Source organism: Hyla sarda, chromosome 4, assembly GCF_029499605.1.
Source record: "Hyla sarda isolate aHylSar1 chromosome 4, aHylSar1.hap1, whole genome shotgun sequence".
NCBI classification, from domain to species: Eukaryota; Metazoa; Chordata; class Amphibia; order Anura; family Hylidae; genus Hyla; species Hyla sarda.
The window spans coordinates 62,836,065-62,862,221 of record NC_079192.1 but is presented as its reverse complement, the minus strand read 5'-3'; the positions used below and the strand labels follow the sequence as shown (position 1 = coordinate 62,862,221).

The following is a 26,157-nucleotide window of genomic DNA, read 5'->3' as shown; positions in this document are numbered from 1 at the left end:
CTGGGGTACCGGGCCGGAGATCGCCGGGGGTCACAGCGACCGAACACCCGTGATCAGACACTTATCCGCTAACCTGTCAATAGGGAATACGATTTCTAGTACCAAAGTACCCCTTTAAGTGGTTAAAAGGTGAAATAGAAAAAACAACCACGATAAAAAATTTATTTTTCTGCGTTATTAAGAGGTTAAAATGCTAAAAATCTGTATTAAGAAACCCCATGGAATGGATTACTGCAGATTTATTGCAGCCATAACTCTCAATGGAATTCTAATACACAGTCACTAAATACTAAAAACCGCCACATTATCTGCTTATAAGCATCGCTGACAACCGACAGCAGCACAAACAGCATAGTGTGGACACTGTCCTACACTACTGGACAGTCGGTACTGAAGCGCGAAGTGCGCATGCTCCACTGGGGGAGGAAAAAAAAACAAAAACACGCTATCTCTGGCAGTCATGTGACTCTGGTCACGTGCCCCTTCCGGTACGCCCTTTCACGCACTTTACGGCTGTTGCTAAACGCTGCGAGAGCCACCAGACGGAAGTGGGTGAGTACGGTCTGTGGGGTGGGGGGAGGATTTGGTGACATTTATGTCTTGATATCGGGTCATGATGACGTAGGATCCTGTGGTATATACACGGTGCTGTGTGTATATCGTGCTGTATAGTCTAGGGGCAGGACTACTCCACTACTCTCACCATCATCTAGATTATGTTATTTGGCAGTGGTTGGTTTCTCCTCCATAGCTTGGGGGGGGGGGGGGGGGGGGGGGTGTGTGTGTGTGTGTATATATATATATATATATATATATATATATACACACACACACACACACACACACACACACACACACACACACACACACACACACACACACACATATATATATATATATATATATATATATATATATATATATATATATATATATATACACACACACACACACCCCAAGCTATATATATGAGAGAGATGACAAAAAGTGATACTGGCTGTGACACCCTATCTGTACAGAAACTACAACTCCCTGAATGCAGGCATGCTGGGAGTTGTAGTTTTGCTCCAGCTGGAAAGTCACAGGCAGTACTTTTGGTCAGTGTTTCCCAAACAAGGTGCCTCCAGCTGTTGCAAAACTACAACTCCCAGCATGCCCGGACAGCCTTTTGCTGTCTGGGCATGCTGGGAGTTGTAGTTTTGCAACAAGGGGGGGGGTGGGCTCCCTACTTGGGGAAACGCTGCTTTTGTTTAGATGCAAATGAATATACATTCAAATAAAGTGCCTTGTTTCCCATAGCAACCAATCACAGAATAGCAGCTTATGGATTGGTTACTAGGGGCAACAAGTTGACTCTTTCTGGTAGATACAACAGGCTAAGGCTGGGTTCACACTACGGTTCCCGTATACGGCTGGGAGGAGGGGGCGGGGCTTAATCGTGGCACCCGCACTCAGCCGTATTCTGGAACGGTAGTTAATGTATGTCTATGAGCCGACCGGAGTGAACCGCAGCCTCCGGTCGGCTGCTTTTTTGGCCGTATGCGGTTTCCCGACTGCAAGCAAAAAACGTGGTCGACCACGTTTTTGCTTGCGGTCGGGAAACCGCATACGGCCGAAAATGTTTTTGCAATACAGTTCCGTATCAGTTTTTCGATGAAAAACGGATTCCTTAAAACGTATGAAAACGTGTGTACAAATTTTTTTTCTTGTACACAGTTAAAAACCATATACGGATTGCATCCGTTTTTGTTTTTTTTTTTAAAGAAAAAAAAGTCAACGTTTTTAAGTTTTCACCTCATTATGAATAAAGTTTCACTTGTTTAATTGAAATTCCAAGAAAAAAAACTGTGCAAAGTCAAAAACCGTATGGTGAAAACCGGATGGAACCGTACGCACATACAATTCTGTACGGTTCCCGTTGACTCCCATGTTAAAAAAAAAAAAAAAAAAAAAAAAAAAAAAACTTATACGGTTTAATACAGTTTTTCATCTGGACCAAAAAACGTGGTAGAGGGTGGGTTCACACCATGTTTTTGCAATGCAGTTTTTTTATCAGGTTTTTGATAAAAAAAAAAAAAATGGATTCCTAAATTGTATCAAAACGTGTGTACAAAGTTTTATCTGTATACGGTTTGAAAAATGATGTCCGGTTGCATCCGTTTTTTTTAAGAAAAAAACGTATACGTTTTGAACTTTTCACTCCATTATGAATAAAGTTTTCACTTGTTTGATTGAAATTCCAAGAGAAAAAAAACGTGCAAAGTCAAAAACCGGATGGTGAAAACCGGATGGAATCGTACGCACATACGATTCTGTACGGTTCCCATTGACTCCCATGTTAAAAAAAAAAAAAAAAAAACGTATACGGGTCAATACGGTTTTTCACCCGGACCAAAAACCGTGGTAGACTACAGTTTTCTGACCAGAAAAAAAAAAAGTAAAAAACTGTGTGGTTTAAAAAACGGAGACACCCGTATACAATATGGTCAATACGGTTTTGAATGGGAAGTCTATGGCCTCGGTTTGCTGTACGGTTGCATACGTTTTTAAAAAAAAAAATTTAACATTTTTTTTTTAAACGTATCCAAAAACTGTAGAGAAAAATCGTGGTGTGAACCCACCCAGACTACGGTTTTGGGTACGGGGGAAAAAAACTGACAAAACCGTACAGGATGCAAAACGGACACAACCTGATGCATCTTTTGGCATACGGTTTTCAATGGAGAGTCAATGCATACGGTTTTCAATACGGTTCTGTACGGTTTTCACATTGAAAACGTATACAGGAACCCCTCCCCCCCCAAAAAAATGGACCCCATTCAAAGTGTACAAGGAGCGTAAGGCTACATTTCCATCCGTACCATAGGCCAGTGTTTTCCAAATTAGTGAACCTCCTGCTGTTGCAAAACTACAACTCCCAGCGTGCCCGGACAGCCTTCGGCTGTCCGGGCATGCTGGGAGTTTTAGTTTTGCAACAGCTGGAGACTAGTGTTGAGCACGAATATTCGAATAGCTAATTTTTATTGTCAATATCGGCACTTCGAAATTTTTCGAATATCTAGAATATAGCAGAATATAGAGGGACATTTATCAATGTTCGCTTATGTATTCTTTTTTTTTAGTAATTTTTTCCTTACTTTTTTTTTGCTTATGTGCGACTTATTTATCATCTGGTTTCAGTCTGTTGATAATTTTCTTTCACGTAAGCAATTTTTCCTTTTTTACTTTGGTAGTAGCTTTTTCTGCTCCATGTTTGAGCTGGAGTAAAACGAATACCTATGTGTGTATGTTCCAGCATCACGTCCAAACGGCTAAAGATATTAACATGAAACTTGGCCACATGTTACTTATATGTCAACAACAAACATAGGATAGGTGATTTAACCCTTACTCACCCCCATTTGCCAGGGTCGGTTTTTTTTGTTTAAAGTCCCATACAAGTCTATGGGAAATATGTTACTGCATAACTTCCAAACAGCTGGAGATATTTCGATAATACTTGGTCACATGTTACTTATATGTCCACTAAAAATATAGGATCGTTAATTTAACCCTCAACAACCCCCATTTGTGAGGGTCCGGGTTTTTGTTTAAAGTCCCATGCAAATCAATGGGAAATGTATGTTCTCACATAACTTCTGTACGGCTGGAGATATTTCAATACCTGGTACACATATTACAGGTCAACATAGGAGGTCGGGATATGGGGTCGGGATATGAGAACAATATATGAGGATGGGATATGAAGTCAAAAGCTTCCTCCTTTGTTTATTTTCCTCCCCAATAAGGATTAGGAAGGAAAAACCGGGCAACGCCGGGTACTCAGCTAATATATATATATATATATATATATATATATATATATATATATATGCATGCATATTATGATTTATATTTTCTATACCACAAAAAATCATACAAGTAGCTAAACGTGACGTATATTTGACTACATTGGCATAACGGAAGTCTATGGGTATATCACAGCATACGTTAAGGTCCCATTTACACGTATCTCCCGGTGTACTGCTGTTATATAGATGTGTACCAGCCCTATGATTGGTCTGCACTGTACACATAGTAGGGTATAATAATCTACATAGGAATGCTGCTTACTGGAAGCAATGACCTCTCATGGTGATACTAGGTCATGAAGGCCATGTGTGTCAATGGATTACATGTGCAGCCTGACAGACATACCATAACGTCACATCACATCCTAAATTCTATGCTCGTTGCTTATATCATCCCTAACCTGTATGTAATGCTCTCAATATGGAGCAGTGATGTCACTAGATAGTCTCTTCTGGACTGCTGCAACTGTCCCTATGAAGTGCATAAAAGTATATAAACTCAATAGAAGGCACCCCGATCACACTTTTAAAGGGGACTCCGCTGCTAGACATGTTGTCCCCTATCTAAAGGATCAGGGGGGTCCGGCCGCTGAGGAACAAAACTCCATGCAGTGCTGGATGACTGGCGCTCCATTCATGTCTATGGGAGGTGGCGTGACGGCTGTGTACAAGCCGTCACGCCCCCTTCTATAGACATGAATTGAGGGGGTTTGGCATGATGTGGTGCCACATAAAAGGTTGGTGCATAAAATGAGAATGCTTGGGCTGGGGGAAAATGTGTGCATATGGGTAAGTAACTGGCTCAGTGATGGGAAACAGAGGGTGGTTATTAATGGTACTTATTCTGATTGGGTGACTGTTACTAGTGGGGTACCACAGGGGTCAGTCTTGGGTCCTGTTCTGTTTAATATATTTATTAATGACCTTGTAGAGGGGTTTAATAGTAAAGTAGCAATCTTAGCAGATGATACTAAACTCTGTAAAGCGGTAAACACAATAGAGGACAGTGCACTGTTACAAATGGATCTGGATAGGTTGGAGGTTTGGGCTGAGAAGTGGCAAATGAGGTTCAACACTGATAAATGTAAGGTAATGCACATGGGGAGGAAAAATCTGGGCTGGGATTATGTATTAAATGGGAGAACACTTGGGACGACTGACATGGAAAAGGACTTGGGAGTCTTAGTTAATAGTAAATTTAGCTGTAGTGACCAGTGTCAGGCAGCTGCTGCCAAGGCAAATAAAACCATGGGGTGCATCAATAGGGGCATAGATGCCCACGACAAGGAAATAATTCTACCGCCGTACAAATCACCAGTCAGACCACACATAGAATACTGTGTACAGTACTGGGCACCAGTGTACAAGAAAGATATAGTGGAGCTGGAGAGGGTTCAAAGACGGGCAACCAGGGTAATACGGGGAATGGGAGGACTACAGTACCCAGAAAGATTATCAGAATTGGGGTTATTTAGTTTAGAAAAAAAGACTTAGGGCGACCTAATAACTATGTATAAATATATCAGGGGACAGTACAGAGATCTCTCCCATAATCTATTTATACCCAGGACTGTATCTATAACAAGGGGGGGATCCTCTACGTCTAGAGGAAAGAAGGTTCCTACACCAGCACAGACAGGGGTTCTTTACTGTAAGAGCAGTGAGACTGTGGAATTCTCTCCCGGAGGAGGTGGTCATGGGGAACTCTCTCTAAAAGAATTTAAAAGGGGTCTGGGTGCATTTCTAGAGAGTAATAACATTGCTGATTATGTATTATTCTAGATTTATAGGGACAGAACGTTGATCCAGGGATTTATTCTGATGCCATATTTGGAGTCGGGAAGGAATTTTTACCTCTAGTATGAGGGTTTTTTGCCTTCCTCTGGATCAACTCAGTAGGGACTCATTAGGGTTATGGGTTGAACTTGATGGACTCTGGTCTTTTTTTGAACCTTATGAACTATGTTACTATGATGTCACAATCACGGAAGCCTGTCACACGGCAACGCCAGCCTGGAGATCACGGGGGGGGGGGGGGGGTTGGGTCGAAGGCTGGCCGGGCATGCTGGGAGTTGTAGTTTTACAACAGCTGGAGGCCCACTGAATGGGAAACACTCATAAAGCACAGCACTGGCGAGAGTAAGGGCTCCTGTGGCTAGTCTGTGACCTGCCTTCCAACGTGTTTTCAGTGCAGAAGAAATTAAATATCATAAATAATCATTATTGTGGTTTACTGTGAACTAGGAAGCGTATTCCTATTTTAAACATTCGGGATGTGCACTGTGTTCGTCTTCCTTCTTCTTATTTTGGTGTGTATTACACATCTTAATACGTGCAGTTCCCGTAGTGGGAACATTGCCTAAGGTGAATTTAAAGGGGTACTCTGCCAGAAAACACCTTATCCCCTATGCAAAGGATAAAATGTTTGATTGAGGGGTTCCCGCCACAAGGTACCCCCGCAATCTCCGGGCCGGCAGCTTGGAGCTTCCGCATTCCTGAGGTCACTCCTTGCCTCCTCCATTCATGTCTATGGGACGGGGTGTGACGGCTATTGCATAGCTTTCCCGCCTCCTTCTATAGACATGAATGGAGGAGACATGGCGGCTGTATTCACCAGTCATTCGGCATGATGCAGAGTTCGCTCAGTACACGGACGACTGGAGTGCCGCAGCAGAGATCGCAGCGGTCCCCAGTGGCGTGACCCCCGCGATTAAGACATCTTATCCCCTACCCAAAGGATAAGGGATAAGATGTTTTCCAGCAGAGTACCCCTTTAAGGGGTTACCTGTTGTTACACACACGTTGTTGTCTTTTCATACATTGATTTTATATGTAATTCTGTACAGTGAGAAGTAATTGTTTATAATGTTTCTTTGCATTGTCCCCTCCAGATTGTGGCGTTTGTTGCCATGAGACCGCAGGCAGCTGTGGCTGGGAAAGTCTTTGTCCAGAGAGACTACACCAATGGCACCCTGTGTCAGTTCCAGACCAAGTTCCCCTCGGAGCTGGAGACCCGGGTAGGTTGGGTGAAACCTGCAGCAGTGTATCTCCACTAATAAATTAGAGCAGTGTTTCCCAATCAGTGTGCCTCCAGCTGTTGCAAAACTACAACTCCCTGCAAACCACCTGAACAGCCAAAGGCTCTCTGCAACAGCTGGAGGCACACTGATTGGAAAACTCTGGATTGGAAAGCTGCAGGTATGGTGTTTCTTAATAGAAACCTAATGCAAATTACTGCACATTAAGGTCTTAAGAACTAGTAAAATGACTTGTACAGGGTAATTCTATTTGCCAGTGCACCCAAACAGGCAACAATTTGCAAATGTGTAAAATAGTCTTTTTCTGTCATGGTTTCCTTACACCTACTAAACTGTGGTCAGGCCAGGACCTGTTTTAGTTTATTAACATATATATTTAAAGGGGTACTCCACTGGAAAAAAATTTCTTTTAAATCAACTGGTGCCAGAAAGTTAAACAGATTTGTAAATTACAGATATGTAGAAAGAGGAGTGGTCCCGGCACTAACTACCTGCTGCTGTTCAAACCTTGACACTTAGGGGGGTTTAGATGCTATCCCTTGGAGTCAAACCTCTAGCCTATCTGGTGCTATACACGCTGTGTGGTATAGTGCAGTCAATTATAGTAGAAAGAACAAAAGCGGAGCACTCACCAGGTTCTTGAAACAGGGACTTCTTTAATTCACTGCAATAGTGTAAACGGGCTTACAGACAGGGGAGCGAGGTGGAATACATGCAGGGGTATGCAAGCTGGCGACAGACCGCTCTCGCGCCGAAGCGCTTCGTCAGGCCGGTGCTTGATGACGTGGAGGAAGAGGTGTGCTTATAACAGGTAAGGGTTACCATAGTTACATATTAAACAAAAAACACCTAACATCATGTGCAAGTGTGAATCACATTAAAAACACATCCTATCTTGGGTTTTCATACAAAGAACATTTTACCTGAATTCATAAAGTTTCAAACGAATTTACTATACATAGAAATAATCTTATATGAGTGCATTTCATTCATACGCATCATTTAGGCAAAGCGGGCCCATTTGGCCTAAATGATGCGTATGAATGAAATGCAGTGAATTAAAGAAGTCCCTGTTTCAAGAACCTGGTGAGTGCTCCACTTTTGTTCTTTCTACTATAAAAGATTAGTAAATTTACTTCTATTAAAAAATCCCAATCCTTCCAATACTTATCATCTGCTGAATTTCCTTTCTGCTTGATGACAGTGCTCTCTGCTGACACTCCTCTCCATGTCCAGAGCAAGAGAGGTGTGCTATGGGGAGTTGCTCCTACTCTGGACAGTTCCTAAAATGGACAGAGGTGTCAGCAGAGAGCATTGTGGTCAGGCAGAAACGAAATTCAAAAAGAAATGAACTTCCTGTCTAGTATACAGAAGCTGATTAGTAATGGAAGGATTAAGATTTTTAAATAGAAGTAATTTACAAATCGGTTTAACTTTCTGGCACCAGTTGATTTAAAAAAATAAAAAAGTGGAGTTCCCCTTTTAAATAGCACCAACATATTCTGCAGCTCTTAACAATTTTGAGGTTACATACGAAGACGAGAAAATTAGACCTTGCAAGATTATACACTATTCAAATAAGAGGCTTGAGGGCCCTACCCTGGGGAGCTTATAATCTAAGAGGTATGGGTACATTTACACTTCCAGATCCTCCTGCTGCAGGTTTAGGCTGTAAACATCTGCAACAGACCCCATTGAAGTCAGTGTAATCTACAGTGGATTTTCTGCGGATGGAAACTGCCAAAAGTTATCCCCACCTCGAAAGACTCACAGAAGATCTGGCCATGTAATTGTAAATGTACCCTTAGGCTAGGTTCACACTACGGAATTTCCGCCTGCAATTCCGCTTTGAATTTGCAGCCAGAAATTCTGCTTGCTAAAATGTATATAGTGTAGTGAATGGGTTTCCGTTCACAAATTGACACTTCGGAATTTCTGAACAGAAAATCCGCATGGAAATTTCTATTGGAGACTGCAGTGTCTGCGCGGTCCTAGCACCAACTGATCCAGTCGGTCCTGGCCGCACTCGGAATCTCCGGGCGGAAATTTTCTGCCTTAGGCTATGTTCAGAGCAAATTTCCGAGTGGAATTCTGCTAGTAAATTCCGCTGCAGCAGAGTTCCATTGATTTCAATGGTATTCTGCTGCACGTGGTAGAATTTCTGCAGCATAGGTTTCTTAGTATGTATTGAATAGGATGTAGGATTTGCTCCTACTCTAGAGAGTACCGGACATGGACAGAGGTGTCAGCAGAGAGCACTGTGGTCAGGTAGAAAGGAAATTCAAAAAGAAAAGAACTTGCTGTGGATCATACAGCAGCTGATAAGTACTGGAAGGATTAAGATTTTTTTTTTAATAGAAGTAATTTACAAATCTGTATGCTACTTTCTGGCACCAGTTCATTAAAAAAAAAAAAAAAAAAAAGTTTTTTAATTGGAGTACCTCTTTTAAACGTTTGCTACCTGGTTTCTTGCCTGTGTCCACACCTACATACTAGAGCAGTGTTTCCCAACCAGGGTGCCTCCAGCTGTTGCAAAACTACAACTAGTTTTGCAACAGCTGGAGGCACCCTGGTTGGGAAACACTGTTCCAATGTATTATAAGACATCATTGAGACCGCAGTGTCTAATAATGTATTGAGACTGGATCAAAACTACAACTCGGGACAGCATGCTGGGAGGTGTAGTTTTGCAACAGCTGGAGGCACCCTGGCTGGGAAACACTATACTAGAAGATAAAGTTACCAGTGACTCAGCTAATGGTCGTCTTTCCACAGAGCTCCCAGAGCCATAACTGCATAAGCCAGGGGTCTTCAAACTGTGGCCCTCCAGATGTTGCAAAACTACAATTCCCAGCATGCCCGGACAGCCTTCGGCTGTCCGGGCATGCTGGGAGTTGTAGTTTTGCAACATCTGGAGGGCCACAGTTTGAAGACCGCTGGCATAAGCCAACCATGGTCTGTGTAATATAAAGAGTTTATTTAGGACGGCTACAATGTCTGGTTCTCTGCACCTTCTCTCAGGAAGAGTCATGAAGATTTCGGTGGATATTGTCAGATCCAGTCTTGGCATGGTGACTGTCTGGCTTAACTTGAGTGGGTGATACTGATGGGAATGCAGAGTTTCCTTGGCTGCTGCCCGCTCTTCGATGGTGTAAAGTATCATTGTACAAGGATCCAGTTTATTATTTTTTCCTCCCATCGCCTGTTTAGTTTGAGATCCTTTCAGCGTTGTATCTTCATTGTGTCTCTGTGGAGGGATTACGCTGACTTGCAGTTTTCCACAGAACCTTTATTCATTGTGCTGCGGATTGTTTCAAAGGGCTCGTTTGCAGAAATGTTGCTGAGTTAGATGCAGGCGGCCCTGGGCATAATGTGGGCAGCTTGTCTGATGCCATCTGCATCCAAAGTCCTACTCAGTAAGAGGAAGCTCATTTTATAGGACTTTATCCTTCCTAGTGGTAGGAGAATGGTAGCAATGGGTAAAGTCAATACAAGCTGCCCTTAAAAGGGGTACTCCAGCGTAATTATTATTATTTTTTTTAATATCCACTGGCTCCAGAAAGTTAAACAGATTTGTAAATTACTTCTATAAAATCTTAATCCTTCCAATAATTATCAGCTGCTGAAGTTGAGTTGTTCTTTTCTGTCTGGCAACAGTGCTCTCTGCTGACATCTCTGCTTGCCTCGGGAACTGCACAGAGTAGAAGAGGTTTGCTATGGGGATTTGCTTCTACTCTGGACAGTTCCCAAGACAGGTGTCATCAGAGAGCACTTAGACAGAAAAGAACAACTCAACTTCAGAAGCTCATAAGTACTAAAAGGAATAAGATATTTTTTAATAGAAGTAATTTACAAATCTGTTTAACTTTCTGGAGCCAGTTGATATATAAATAAAGTTTGTTTTCCTGGATAACCCATTTAAACAGATTTGTAAATTACTTCTAATTAAAAATCTTAATCCTTCCAGTACTTATTAGCTGCTGGATACTACAGAGGAAGTTCTTTTCTTTTTGGATTTTTCTGTCTGACCACAGTGCTCTCTGCTGACACCTCTGTCCTTCTAAGGAACTGTCCAGAGCAGGAGAGGTTTGCTATGGGGATTTGCTCCTACTCTGGACAGTTCCTGACATGGACAGAGGTGTCAGCAGAGAGCACTGTGGTCAGACAGAAAGGAAATTCAAAAAGAAAAGAATTTCCTCTGTAGTATTGAGCAGCTGAAGTACTTTAAGGATTAAGATTTTTTAATAGAAGTCATTTACAAATATGTTTTGACTTTCTGGAGCCAGTTGATATGGAAGAACCCCTTTTTCCACCGGAGTCCCCCTTTTTAATACATCAAAGGTCAATGAGGGATCTCTCTTCTGCTGGAGTGTATCCAATAAAACAAGTATGATGAATCCTGCCATATGAAGGAGGAGGGTATTTCCCAAAACAGGTTTATGTAGTACAGTAAAGTGAGGATGCCTTTGCCCTTGCGTCTTTTGCTATGTCTATAAAATATATATACGGTATATTTCAAGTTTTGTTAAGTATTATAGATTCACCTTTGACTCTTCAATAGTCAGCCTGTAATTTAGGGGTGTGCATAGCACAGTGTTTCGGGAACACTGAGAATTGACCCAGTCTCAATACATTAGACACTGCAATCTCAATGACATCTTATAATACATTAGAAGAAGTGTTTCCCAACCAGGGTGCCTCCAGCTGTTGGAAAACTACAACTTTTTAAGGGGTTGAGGTACGCTGCCACTAACTTCCCTGGCTTACAACTGGTGATCGTAGTGGGTCTCAGAAGTGAGACCTGGTGTGATCAAACCTTTTGTGCTCGGTCTGTGTTCCCAGAGAAGAGAATAAATGGAGTAAGAAAAAACACGGGGTTGTGCCCCTAGTGAGGACCGTTATGAGGGTAAAATAGCGTAAAAAACTATAGGGTCCTTACCCCTAGGTGTTGTGCTCAGGGCACAACACCTACATTAGTGTCTGGAGAGAAAGATGATTGGCTGCCACGAGGAACTCCCGGGGGGGACGTCAGTCAATACGGTAGGGAAATGATACGAGTATGTAGAAAGGGGTTCCTCTGAATGAAGGCGCTCCGCCCAGTAGATGTATGGTTAATATTTTATTGCAACACATTTCGATCCCAAACTGGGATCTTCATCAGACATATATACATGAGACATGTCATGTATATAACTTGTCCATCAGACACACAGTACACGAGACATGTCATGTATATAACGTGTTCATCAGACATACAGTACACGAGACATGTCATGTATATAACTTGTCCATCAGACATACAGTACACGAGACATGTCATGTATATAACTTGTACATCAGACATACAGTACACGAGACATGTCATGTATATAACTTGTACATCAGACATACAGTACACGAGACATGTCATGTATATAACTTGTACATCAGACACACAGTACACGAGACATGTCATGTATATAACTTGTCCATCAGACACACAGTACACGAGACATGTCATGTATATAACTTGTACATTAGACATACAGTACACGAGACATGTCATGTATATAACTTGTACATCAGACATACAGTACGAGACATGTCATGTATATATCTTGTACATCAGACATACAGTACACGAGACATGTCATGTATATAACTTGTCCATCAGACATACAGTACACGAGACATGTCATGTATATAACTTGTACATCAGACATACAGTACGAGACATGTCATGTATATATCTTGTACATCAGACATACAGTACACGAGACATGTCATGTATATAGCGTGTACATCAGACATACAGTACACGAGACATGTCATGTATATAACTTGTCCATCAGACATAAAGTACACGAGACATGTCATGTATATAACTTGTCCATCAGACATACAGTACACGAGACATGTCATGTATATAACTTGTACATCAGACATACAGTACGAGACATGTCATGTATATAACTTGTACATCAGACATACAGTACACGAGACATGTCATGTATATAACTTGTACATCAGACATATATACACGAGACATGTCATGTATATAACGTGTACATCAGACATACAGTACACGAGACATGTCATGTATATAACTTGTACATCAGACACACAGTACACGAGGCATGTCATGTATATAACTTGTACATCAGACATACAGTACACGAGACATGTCATGTATATAACTTGTCCATCAGACATACAGTACACGAGACATGTCATGTATATAACTTGTACATCAGACACACAGTACACGAGACATGTCATGTATATAACTTGTACATCAGACACAGTACACGAGACATGTCATGTATATAACTTGTACATCAGACACACAGTACACTAGACATGTCATGTATATAACTTGTACATCAGACACACAGTACACGAGACATGTCATGTATATAACTTGTACATCAGACATACAGTACACGAGACATGTCATGTATATAACTTGTACATCAGACATACAGTACACGAGACATGTCATGTATATAACTTGTCCATCAGACATACAGTACACGAGACATGTCATGTATATAACTTGTCCATCAGACATACAGTACACGAGACATGTCATGTATATAACTTGTCCATCAGACATACAGTACACGAGACATGTCATGTATATAACTTGTACATCAGACATACAGTACACGAGACATGTCATGTATATAACTTGTACATCAGACATACAGTACACGAGACATGTCATGTATATAACTTGTCCATCAGACATACAGTACACGAGACATGTCATGTATATAACTTGTCCATCAGACATACAGTACACGAGACATGTCATGTATATAACTTGTACATCAGACATACAGTACACGAGACATGTCATGTATATAACTTGTACATCAGACACACAGTACACGAGACATGTCATGTATATAACTTGTACATCAGACACACAGTACACGAGACATGTCATGTATATAACGTGTACATCAGACATACAGTACACGAGACATGTCATGTATATAACTTGTACATCAGACACACAGTACACGAGACATGTCATGTATATAACTTGTACATCAGACATACAGTACACGAGACATGTCATGTATATAACTTGTCCATCAGACATACAGTACACGAGACATGTCATGTATATAACGTGTACATCAGACATACAGTACACGAGACATGTCATGTATATAACTTGTACATCAGACACAGTACACGAGACATGTCATGTATATAACTTGTACATCAGACACACAGTACACGAGACATGTCATGTATATAACTTGTACATCAGACATACAGTACACGAGACATGTCATGTATATAACTTGTCCATCAGACATACAGTACACGAGACATGTCATGTATATAACTTGTCCATCAGACATACAGTACACGAGACATGTCATGTATATAACTTGTCCATCAGACATACAGTACACGAGACATGTCATGTATATAACGTGTACATCAGACATACAGTACACGATACATGTCATGTATATAACTTGTACATCAGACACACAGTACACGAGACATGTCATGTATATAACTTGTCCATCAGACATACAGTACACGAGACATGTCATGTATATAACTTGTACATCAGACATACAGTACACGAGACATGTCATGTATATAACTTGTCCATCAGACATACAGTACACGAGACATGTCATGTATATAACTTGTCCATCAGACATACAGTACACGAGACATGTCATGTATATAACGTGTACATCAGACATACAGTACACGAGACATGTCATGTATATAACTTGTACATCAGACACAGTACACGAGACATGTCATGTATATAACTTGTCCATCAGACACACAGTACACGAGACATGTCATGTATATAACTTGTACATCAGACACACAGTACACTAGACATGTCATGTATATAACTTGTACATCAGACACACAGTACACGAGACATGTCATGTATATAACTTGTACATCAGACATATATACACGAGACATGTCATGTATATAACTTGTACATCAGACATATATACACGAGACATGTCATGTATATAACTTGTACATCAGACATATATACACGAGACATGTCATGTATATAACTTGTACATCAGACATACAGTACACGAGACATGTCATGTATATAACTTGTACATCAGACATATATACACGAGACATGTCATGTATATAACTTGTACATCAGACATACAGTACACGAGACATGTCATGTATATAACTTGTACATCAGACATACAGTACGAGACATGTCATGTATATAACTTGTCCATCAGACATACAGTACACGAGACATGTCATGTATATAACGTGTACATTAGACATACAGTACACGAGACATGTCATGTATATAACGTGTACATTAGACATACAGTACACGAGACATGTCATGTATATAACTTGTCCATCAGACATACAGTACACGAGACATGTCATGTATATAACTTGTCCATCAGACACACAGTACACGAGACATGTCATGTATATAACTTGTCCATCAGACATACAGTACACGAGACATGTCATGTATATAACTTGTACATTAGACATACAGTACACGAGACATGTCATGTATATAACTTGTCCATCAGACATACAGTACACGAGACATGTCATGTATATAACTTGTACATCAGACACACAGTACACGAGACATGTCATGTATATAACTTGTACATTAGACATACAGTACACGAGACATGTCATGTATATAACTTGTCCATCAGACATACAGTACACGAGACATGTCATGTATATAACTTGTACATCAGACACACAGTACACGAGACATGTCATGTATGTAACTTGTTCATCAGACACAGTACACGAGACATGTCATGTATATAACTTGTACATCAGACATACAGTACACGAGACATGTCATGTATATAACTTGTACATTAGACATACAGTACACGAGACATGTCATGTATATAACTTGTACATCAGACATACAGTACACGAGACATGTCATGTATATAACTTGTACATCAAACATACAGTACACGAGACATGTCATGTATATAACTTGTCCATCAGACATACAGTACACGAGACATGTCATGTATATAACTTGTACATCAGACACACAGTACACGAGACATGTCATGTATATAACTTGTACATCAAACATACAGTACACGAGACATGTCATGTATATAACTTGTACATTAGACATATACATGACATGTCTCGTGTACTGTATGTCTGATGGACAAGTTATATACATGACATGTCTCGTGTACTGTATGTCTGATGGACAAGTTATATACATGACATGTCTCGTGTACTGTGTGTCTGATGGACAAGTTATATACATGACATGTCTCGTGTACTGTGTGTCTGATGGACAAGTTATATACATGACATGTCTCGTGTACTGTATGTCTGATGGACAAGTTATATACATGACATGTCTCGTGTACTGTATGTCTGATGTACAAGTTATATACATGACATGTCTCGTGTACTGTGTGTCTGATGTACAAGTTATATACATGACATGTCTCGTGTACTGTATGTCTGATGGACAAGTTATATACATGACATGTCTCGTGTACTGTATGTCTGATGGACAAGTTATATACATGACATGTCTCGTGTACTGTGTCTGATGTACAAGTTATATACATGACATGTCTCGTGTACTGTATGTCTGATGGACAAGTTATATACATGACATGTCTCGTGTACTGTATGTCTGATGGACAAGTTATATACATGACATGTCTCGTGTACTGTGTCTGATGTACAAGTTATATACATGACATGTCTCGTGTACTGTATGTCTGATGTACAAGTTATATACATGACATGTCTCGTGTACTGTATGTCTGATGTACAAGTTATATACATGACATGTCTCGTACTGTATGTCTGATGTACAAGTTATATACATGACATGTCTCGTGTACTGTATGTCTGATGTACAAGTTATATACATGACATGTCTCGTGTACTGTATGTCTGATGTACAAGTTATATACATGACATGTCTCGTGTACTGTATGTCTGATGAACAAGATACAGTACACGAGACATGTCATGTATATATGTCTGATGTGCAAGTTATATACATGACATGTCTTGTGTACTGTATGTCTGATGTACAAGTTATATACATGACATGTCTCGTGTACTGTATGTCTGATGGACAAGTTATATACATGACATGTCTCGTGTACTGTGTGTCTGATGTACAAGTTATATACATGACATGTCTCGTGTACTGTATGTCTGATGTACAAGTTATATACATGACATGTCTCGTGTACTGTATGTCTGATGTACACGTTATATACATGACATGTCTCGTGTACTGTATGTCTGATGTACAAGTTATATACATGACATGTCTCGTGTACTGTATGTCTGATGTACAAGTTATATACATGACATGTCTCGTACTGTATGTCTGATGTACAAGTTATATACATGACATGTCTCGTGTACTGTATGTCTGATGTACAAGTTATATACATGACATGTCTCGTGTACTGTGTGTCTGATGTACACGTTATATACATGACATGTCTCGTGTACTGTATGTCTGATGTACAAGTTATATACATGACATGTCTCGTGTACTGTATGTCTGATGTACAAGTTATATACATGACATGTCTCGTGTACTGTGTGTCTGATGAACAAGTTATATACATGACATGTCTCGTGTACTGTATGTCTGATGAACAAGATATATACATGACATGTCTCGTGTACTGTATGTCTGATGAACAAGATATATACATGACATGTCTCGTGTACTGTATGTCTGATGAACAAGATATATACATGACATGTCTCGTGTACTGTATGTCTGATGTGCAAGTTATATACATGACATGTCTCGTGTACTGTGTGTCTGATGTACAAGTTATATACATGACATGTCTCGTGTACTGTATGTCTGATGTGCAAGTTATATACATGACATGTCTCGTGTACTGTGTGTCTGATGTACAAGTTATATACATGACATGTCTCGTGTACTGTATGTCTGATGGACAAGTTATACACATGACATGTCTCGTGTACTGTATGTCTGATGTACACGTTATATACATGACATGTCTCGTGTACTGTATGTCTGATGTACACGTTATATACATGACATGTCTCGTGTACTGTATGTCTGATGTACACGTTATATACATGACATGTCTCGTGTACTGTATGTCTGATGTACAAGTTATATACATGACATGTCTCGTGTACTGTATGTCTGATGGACAAGTTATATACATGACATGTCTCATGTACTGTATGTCTGATGGACAAGTTATATACATGACATGTCTCGTGTACTGTGTCTGATGTACAAGTTATATACATGACATGTCTCGTGTACTGTATGTCTGATGTACAAGTTATATACATGACATGTCTCGTGTACTGTATGTCTGATGTACAAGTTATATACATGACATGTCTCGTACTGTATGTCTGATGTACAAGTTATATACATGACATGTCTCGTGTACTGTATGTCTGATGTACAAGTTATATACATGACATGTCTCGTGTACTGTATGTCTGATGAACAAGATACAGTACACGAGACATGTCATGTATATATGTCTGATGTGCAAGTTATATACATGACATGTCTCGTGTACTGTATGTCTGATGGACAAGTTATATACATGACATGTCTCGTGTACTGTATGTCTGATGGACAAGTTATATACATGACATGTCTCGTGTACTGTGTGTCTGATGTACAAGTTATATACATGACATGTCTCGTGTACTGTATGTCTGATGTACAAGTTATATACATGACATGTCTCGTGTACTGTATGTCTGATGTACAAGTTATATACATGACATGTCTCGTGTACTGTGTGTCTGATGAACAAGTTATATACATGACATGTCTCGTGTACTGTGTGTCTGATGAACAAGATATATACATGACATGTCTCGTGTACTGTATGTCTGATGAACAAGATATATACATGACATGTCTCGTGTACTGTATGTCTGATGAACAAGATATATACATGACATGTCTCGTGTACTGTATGTCTGATGAACAAGATATATACATGACATGTCTCGTGTACTGTATGTCTGATGTACACGTTATATACATGACATGTCTCGTGTACTGTATGTCTGATGTACACGTTATATACATGACATGTCTCGTGTACTGTATGTCTGATGGACAAGTTATATACATGACATGTCTCGTGTACTGTGTGTCTGATGTACAAGTTATATACATGACATGTCTCGTGTACTGTATGTCTGATGTACAAGTTATATACATGACATGTCTCGTGTACTGTATGTCTGATGTACAAGTTATATACATGACATGTCTCGTGTACTGTGTGTCTGATGAACAAGTTATATACATGACATGTCTCGTGTACTGTATGTCTGATGAACAAGATATATACATGACATGTCTCGTGTACTGTATGTCTGATGAACAAGATATATACATGACATGTCTCGTGTACTGTATGTCTGATGAACAAGATATATACATGACATGTCTCGTGTACTGTATGTCTGATGTACACGTTATATACATGACATGTCTCGTGTACTGTATGTCTGATGTACACGTTATATACATGACATGTCTCGTGTACTGTATGTCTGATGGACAAGTTATATACATGACATGTCTCGTACTGTATGTCTGATGAAGATCCCAGTTCGGGATCTAAACGTGTTGCAATAAAATATTAACCATACATCTACTGGGAGAAGCGCCTTCATTCGGAGGAACCCCTTTCTACATGCTCGTATCATTTCCCAGAGAAGACACCAGGAATTGTAGTCGCTGTGAAATGGACATACAGTAGCATTTGTATTAGGGAAGAGGCTGACTGTCCGCTCATGTTCCCTCAGTATAATTTCAGTAATGCTGACTGAGCACTTATGTAGAAGTTTAGTCAGCAACGCTGCTATACAGGGGGATGGGTTGGGGTCGTCCGTCCTGTAATAAGGCTCCCACCATTCTTCCTCTGTGTTATTTCTCCACATTCCAGACCCGCGCTCTGTGTTGCCTCAGGGCTTCTCAATATCACTTGCATAAAACTAATATTTTTCTGTACAAAACCCGGGCCTCATTTGATTTTGTTGGCTCCGTTTTAAGCTGAGAATGAGATGGCCGAGCCCCTGTCTTAGGTCAGTTCACTACTGTCCAGATCTCTTTGGTACAGGCGGGACTGCCCCTGTATAGATGTATACGAATGTGCCCAGTGGTCCTAGGTTATCTCTATACATGGACGGGGAGAGGACCAGTTAAAGGGACACTATCAGAAATGATTTGGGGGTGATCACGGTGACCAGACACAATGGTCGACATTTATCATTGTCTTTAGACAGTTTTGTGCCTAGAAAAGGTGCAAAAAAGGCACAAGCAGGTTTATTTACTTCTGGTTTACACATTTCTGCTGATTTTGAGTTGCAATCCACTGATTTTGGCAATAAACGTGATATGGATGGGTTTTATCAACTGCGCCTTTTTGCGAAAAGGCGCAAAGCCACTGAAAAGTCTCTAAACTACACCATCCCAGACTTAGCTTAGGTTCTTGGTGTATGTGAACTTGTGAAGAGAGACATTTCCGAAGATGTGACCTGCACAAAATGTATGAAATGCTCTGCGACCATTTAATACATGTGGTGCTCCTACACATTACAGCACACAAAAAAGGTGATAATGACAATGATAAATGCCGGCCAACATGTATGAAGACCTTTACAAGCAGAAACCAGGTAACTAAAATGTAAATAAATAAAAATATCGTGCAAAGCTTTTTTTTTTTCTCAGTAATGGGACTTAAACGGTGAAACTAATGAGAGAGACTCCTTACATACAAAGCAAGATAGTTCAAGCCGTGATTTGTCATAATTGTGGTGATTATGGCTTACAGCTCATAAAAAAAACCAATATATTTATATGATTTGGGGAGCCATGTCATCTGCTGGAGTTTGTCCACTGGGCTTCACTAAAGGGGTACTCCGGTTGAAAGAAAACTATTTTTTTTTTTTTTTTATGAACTGGTGCCAGAAAGTTAAGCAGATTTGTAAATTATTTCTGTTTAAAAATCTTTATCCTTCCAGTACTTATTAGCAACTGTATGCTACAGAGGAAATTCTTTGCTTTTTGAATTTCCTTTCTGTCTGACCACAGTGCTCTCTGCTGACACCTCTGTCCGTGTCAGGAACTGTCCAGAGCAGCATAGGTTTGCTATGAGTATTTTCTCCTGCTCTGGACAGTTCCTGACACGGACATCAGGTGTCAGCAGATGTCTCTCTACAAATCTGCTTAACTTTCTGGCACCAGTTCATAAAAAAAATAAAAAAAAGATATATAAACACGTTTTCTTTCAACCGTAGTACACACACATACTCAGTCACCCTGGGCAGAAGTTAGGTTAGTGTTTCCCAACCAGGGTGCCTCCAGCTCTTGCAAAACTACAATTACCAGCATGCCCGGACAGCCGGAGGCTGTCCGGGCATGCTGGGAGTTGTAGGTTTGCAAGAGCTGGAGGCACCCTGGTTTGGAAACACTGGGTTAGGTAGTGGTATTTCATCCTACACTGCGCTGGAGTTGAGCTGTGTTCAGATTGTGGCTGAAGGGCCTGTGATGATGACATAGAGTAGGCGGGGCTGAGCTGTGATGATGACATAGAGTAGGCGGGGCTGAGCTGTGATGATGAAATTCTGGCTGAAGGACCTGACACAATGAGATAATAATATAAAATATATATATATCATTTTTTTTTTTTTTTTTATAATATTTTGTTTTAAATAATTTTTTTTATAATAATGACTATAGTATTGAGCTGTGTTTTGGCCTTTTCTTAGCTTTTTTTTCCCCCTTCATGATCAGTTTGTTCCCCATTTAAAATAATTCTCTTGCCTCTTCCTCAGATCGACAGACAACAGTTCGAGGAGACTGTACGGACACTGAACAACCTGTACGCAGAAGCGGAGAAGCTTGGGGGCCAGTCCTATCTAGAGGGCTGCCTGGCCTGCCTTACTGCCTACACCATATTCCTGTGTATGGAGACACACTATGAGAAGGTGAGTGGGTGTGTGTGTGTGTGGGCCATAATAATTCTACTGGCTTAGTGTGGCTTTCCTCACTCTCGCTATAGTAAGAGTCCGCATGCCTCCATCTTGGCGCCCTTTAAGCTCCTACTGAGGAGTTTATTTTTCTCCTGAAGAATTAAAGCTGAGTGCGGATAGAAAATGAGCCTTTTTTTTTTATTCCCGGTCAGCTGTGTTTAGTTGAGGTTTTTTTTTGGAGAATGAATTGAAACCTTTCAGCAACTTGCAGATGAAATGGCTTGCCACGTACAGACATCCTGGATTTATTTATCCAGTCAGGGCTGGCCAGACTCCGGTAAACCCTCTCCCTGCCACTGAGGAGAAAGAGACAGTGCTCCCACCTAAACCCATGTATGTGCCCACCATCAAAGTGGTTAATAAGCGCAGCCTGTGTCTTCTAACCCCCCCCCCTGCCCCTTTCAACCCGACCGTAAATATTGGGTCCTTGGACAGCGCTTCCTAAGTGGCAGCAGAGAAAGCGATTGATTTGGATGAATTCACCTCTGTGAGAGCTATATAGCGGACGCACACAAATATGTTCTCAAGCAGGGGTTTTATGTACTTATCCACCTCCCATCTTCCTGAGGGTTAACCCCTCTGCTGCTACAGCAATGTATTTTTAGATGCACCTGACAATCATACACATAAAGGGACACTTAAGCCAAATTTGGAAGCTACCCGGAATGAACTGTCTCCTTTTTTTTTTTTTTTTAACTTTAAAGGGGACCTAAAGCTTTTATATAAAAAAAAATATATATATAAAAAAATAAACTTCTGACATGTCATAGCAACATTTTCAAAAATAATTTTATCCAACAGCGATGTAGTGGGCATGGTGTCTAAGTCAGTGTTTCCCAACCAGGGTGCCTCCAGCTGTTGCAAAACTACAACTCCCAGTTTCCCAATATCATCATCACAGGTCCTTCAGCCACAATCTGAACACAGCTCAGCCCCACCTACTCTGTCATCATCACAGGTCCTTCAGTCAAAACCTTGGCAGGTCCTTCAGCGACAATCTGAACACATCTCAGCCCCATCTGCTTCACTCTTCATGTAGACCGCTCTCCAGTGCAGTGTAGGTTGAAATACCACTATGTAACCCAGTGTTTCCCAACCAGTGTGCCTCCAGCTGTTGCAAAACTACAACTCCCAGAATGCCCGGACAGCCTCCGGCTGTCCGGGCATTCTGGGAGTTGTAGTTTTGCAACAGCTGGAGGCACACTGGTTGGGAAACAAAGGTCTAAGTAGACAATGGGATGCAAGTCAGTAGGGTAACAACTCCATCAGATGGCTCTAGGTAAACTTCAAGGAGATCTGACAGCACCCAGAAGTACAGAATCTTTAAATGTTTGAGTCACTTAAGAACATACATGCAACAGGTCAAACGGGTTTTGGTGACTCAATAAACATTTAAAGATTCTACACATCTTGATGCTGTTGGATTTCCTTCTTTAGGCCATGTTCACACGGCAGAATGTCTGTGCAGAATTCCGCTGGAATATTCTACATGGACATTTCGCTGCAGCAGAGTCCCATTTTTTTTTTTTCAATGGGATTCTCCTGTACTGTGCACACGGCAGATTTTCTGCAGCAGATGTTTCTGCCTCAGAAATCCCAATTCTCACAATCGCAGAAAGAATAGACTTGCCTATTCTTGATGCGGATTCCGCTTGGAAATGCATTGTCGTCTTTGAGACAGCGCATTTCCAAGTGGTCAAACACAAAATTCCCCAAAGGGAAGACAGGGATCCAAATGTATGTCCATCACAAAAACCCAGGGCACACCCTTCAAAACCCTTCCCTAAAACATAACTTTTATTGTGCTTAATAAAACAAATATACAGTCATGAAATTTTTCAATAAAATGAAGTATTTGTCACAGAAAAGGATTGCAGTAACACATGTTTTGCTATACACGTGTTTATTCCCTTTGTGTGTATTGGAACTAAACCAAAAAATGAGGAAAAAGCTAATTGGACATAATGGGGGAGATTTATCAAAACCTGTGCAGAGGAAAACTTGCCCAGTTGCCCATAGCAACCAACCAGCTCGCTTCTTTCATTTTTATGAAGGCCTGTGAAAAATGAAAGAAGCAATCTGATTGGTTGCCATGGGCAACTGGGCAAGTTTTCCTCTGCACAGGTATTGATAAATCTCCCCCAATGTCACCAAACTCCAAAAATGGGCTGGACAAGATTATTGGCATATTATTTATTATTGTGGATAAATGAGATTTTTCAGCATATGATGCTTCTTTAAACTCACCTGGGGCAAGTAACAGGTGTGAGCAATATAAAAATCAGACCTGAAAGCAGATAAAAATGAGAGAAGTTCACTAAGTCTTTGCATTGTGTGCCACACTAAGCATGGGCAACAGAAAGAGAACTGTCTGAGGACTTGAGAACCAAAATTGTGGAAAAATATCAACAATCTCAAGGTTACAAGTCCATCTCCGGAGATCTAGATGTGCCTTTGTCCACAGTGCGCAACATTATCGAGAAGTTTGCAACCCATGGACCTGTAGCTAATGACTTGATGATGAAAGGTGTCAATGCAGGATAGTCCGGATGGTGGATAAGCAGCCCCAAACAAGTTCCAAAGATATTCAAGCTGTCCTGCAGGCTCAGGGAGCATCAGTGTCAGCGGGAACTATCCATCGACATTTAAATGAAATGAAACGCTATGGCAGGAGACCCAGGAGGACCCCACTGCTGACACAGAGACATAAAAAAGCAAGACTACAGTGTGCCAAAATGAACTTGAGTAAGCCAAAATCCTTCTGGGAAAATGTCTTGTGGACAGATAAGACCAAGATAAAGCTTTTTGGTAAAGTGCATCATTCTACTTTTTACAGAAAACAGAATGAGGCCTACAAAGAAAAGAATACAGTGGAGTATGGTGGAGGTTCAATTATGTTTTGGGGTTGCTTTGCTGCCTCTGGCACTGGGTGCCTTGAATGTGTACAAGATATCATGAAATCTGAGGATTACCAATTAATTTTGGGTCGCACTGTACAGCCCAGTGGCAGAAAGCTGGGTTTGCATCCGAGATCTTGGGTCTTCCAGCAGGACAATGACCCCAAACCTACGTCAAAAAGCCCCCAGAAATGGATGGCAACAAAGCGCTGGAGAGTTCTGAAGTGGCAGCAATGAGTCCAGATCTAAATCCCATTGATCACCTGTGGAGAGATCTTAAAATTGCTGTTGGGAAAAGTCGCCTTCCAATAAGAGAGACCAGGAGCAGTTTGTAAAGGAAGAGTGGTCCAACATTCCGGCTGAGAGGTGTAAGAAGCTTATTGATGGTTATAGGAAGCTACTGATTTCAGTTATTTTTTCCAAAGGGTGTGCAACCAAATTTTAAGTTAAGGGTGCCAATAATTTTTGTCTAGCCCATTTTTGGAGTTTGGTGTGACATTATGTCCAATTTGCTTTTACCATCCCTTTTTTTTTTTTTTTTTTTGTTTAGTTCCAATACACACAAAGGGAATAAACCTGTGTATAGCAAAACATGTGTTACTGCAATCCTTTTCTGTGAGAAATACTTCATTTTCTAGAAAAGTTTCAGGGGTGCCAACATTTACCACCATGATTGTATATACATATATACTGCAGTCATCCTCAAAATGTGGTCCCACAGATGTTGCAAAACTACAACCCCTAGCATGCTGTTCAGGCATGCTGGCAGTTGTATTATTGCAACAGCTGGAAGTCCGAAGTTTGGAGAGCAGGGCCATAGCATCTAAAATATCATCATGCCCACACGGGTTTCAAACTGGTGGCCCTCCAGATGTTGCAAAACTTCAACTCACAGTAACCCAACAGCCATTAGCTGCACCAAATGGCTGTCTGGGCTTGTCCGGGCATGCTGGGAGTTTTGAAGTTTTGCAACATCTGGAGGGCCGCCAGTTTGAGACCACTGTGCCCACATGTTCCACTTTGTGTTTTTTAGGTTCTGAAGAAGATTGCAAAGTATATTCAGGAGCAAAATGAGAAGATCTATGCCCCGCAGGGCCTGCTTCTGACTGACCCCATTGAAAGGGGCCTTCGAGTGGTATCCTTTTTCCTAATTTCTTTATTATATTTTTTGTGATCACTTCTAATTCCAGCAGGTCTTTATTCTTACAGAAGTCTGTATTCTGTAAATATCAAAAGTTATGCTGATTACAAATCTGGTTAAAAAAAAATAGTATTTGGAAATTGCTGTCAATGAACTTGAAA

At 40.7% G+C, this 26,157-nt stretch overlaps 1 protein-coding gene across 1 annotated transcript in view; it reads left to right on the top strand.

The window, feature by feature from the left end:
• The first annotated feature begins 441 nt into the window (after positions 1–441).
• The window catches only part of GOLGA7 (golgin A7), a 32,929-nt gene continuing 7,213 nt past the window's right edge, over positions 442–26,157 (top strand). Inside the window, exons 1-4 of the mRNA XM_056571191.1 lie at positions 442–552; positions 6,743–6,868; positions 21,761–21,913; positions 25,889–25,990. Of these exons, the coding sequence (XP_056427166.1) occupies positions 6,761–6,868; positions 21,761–21,913; positions 25,889–25,990 (363 nt within the window). The 5' untranslated portion in view covers positions 442–552; positions 6,743–6,760. The remainder of the gene's footprint in view (positions 553–6,742; positions 6,869–21,760; positions 21,914–25,888; positions 25,991–26,157) is intronic.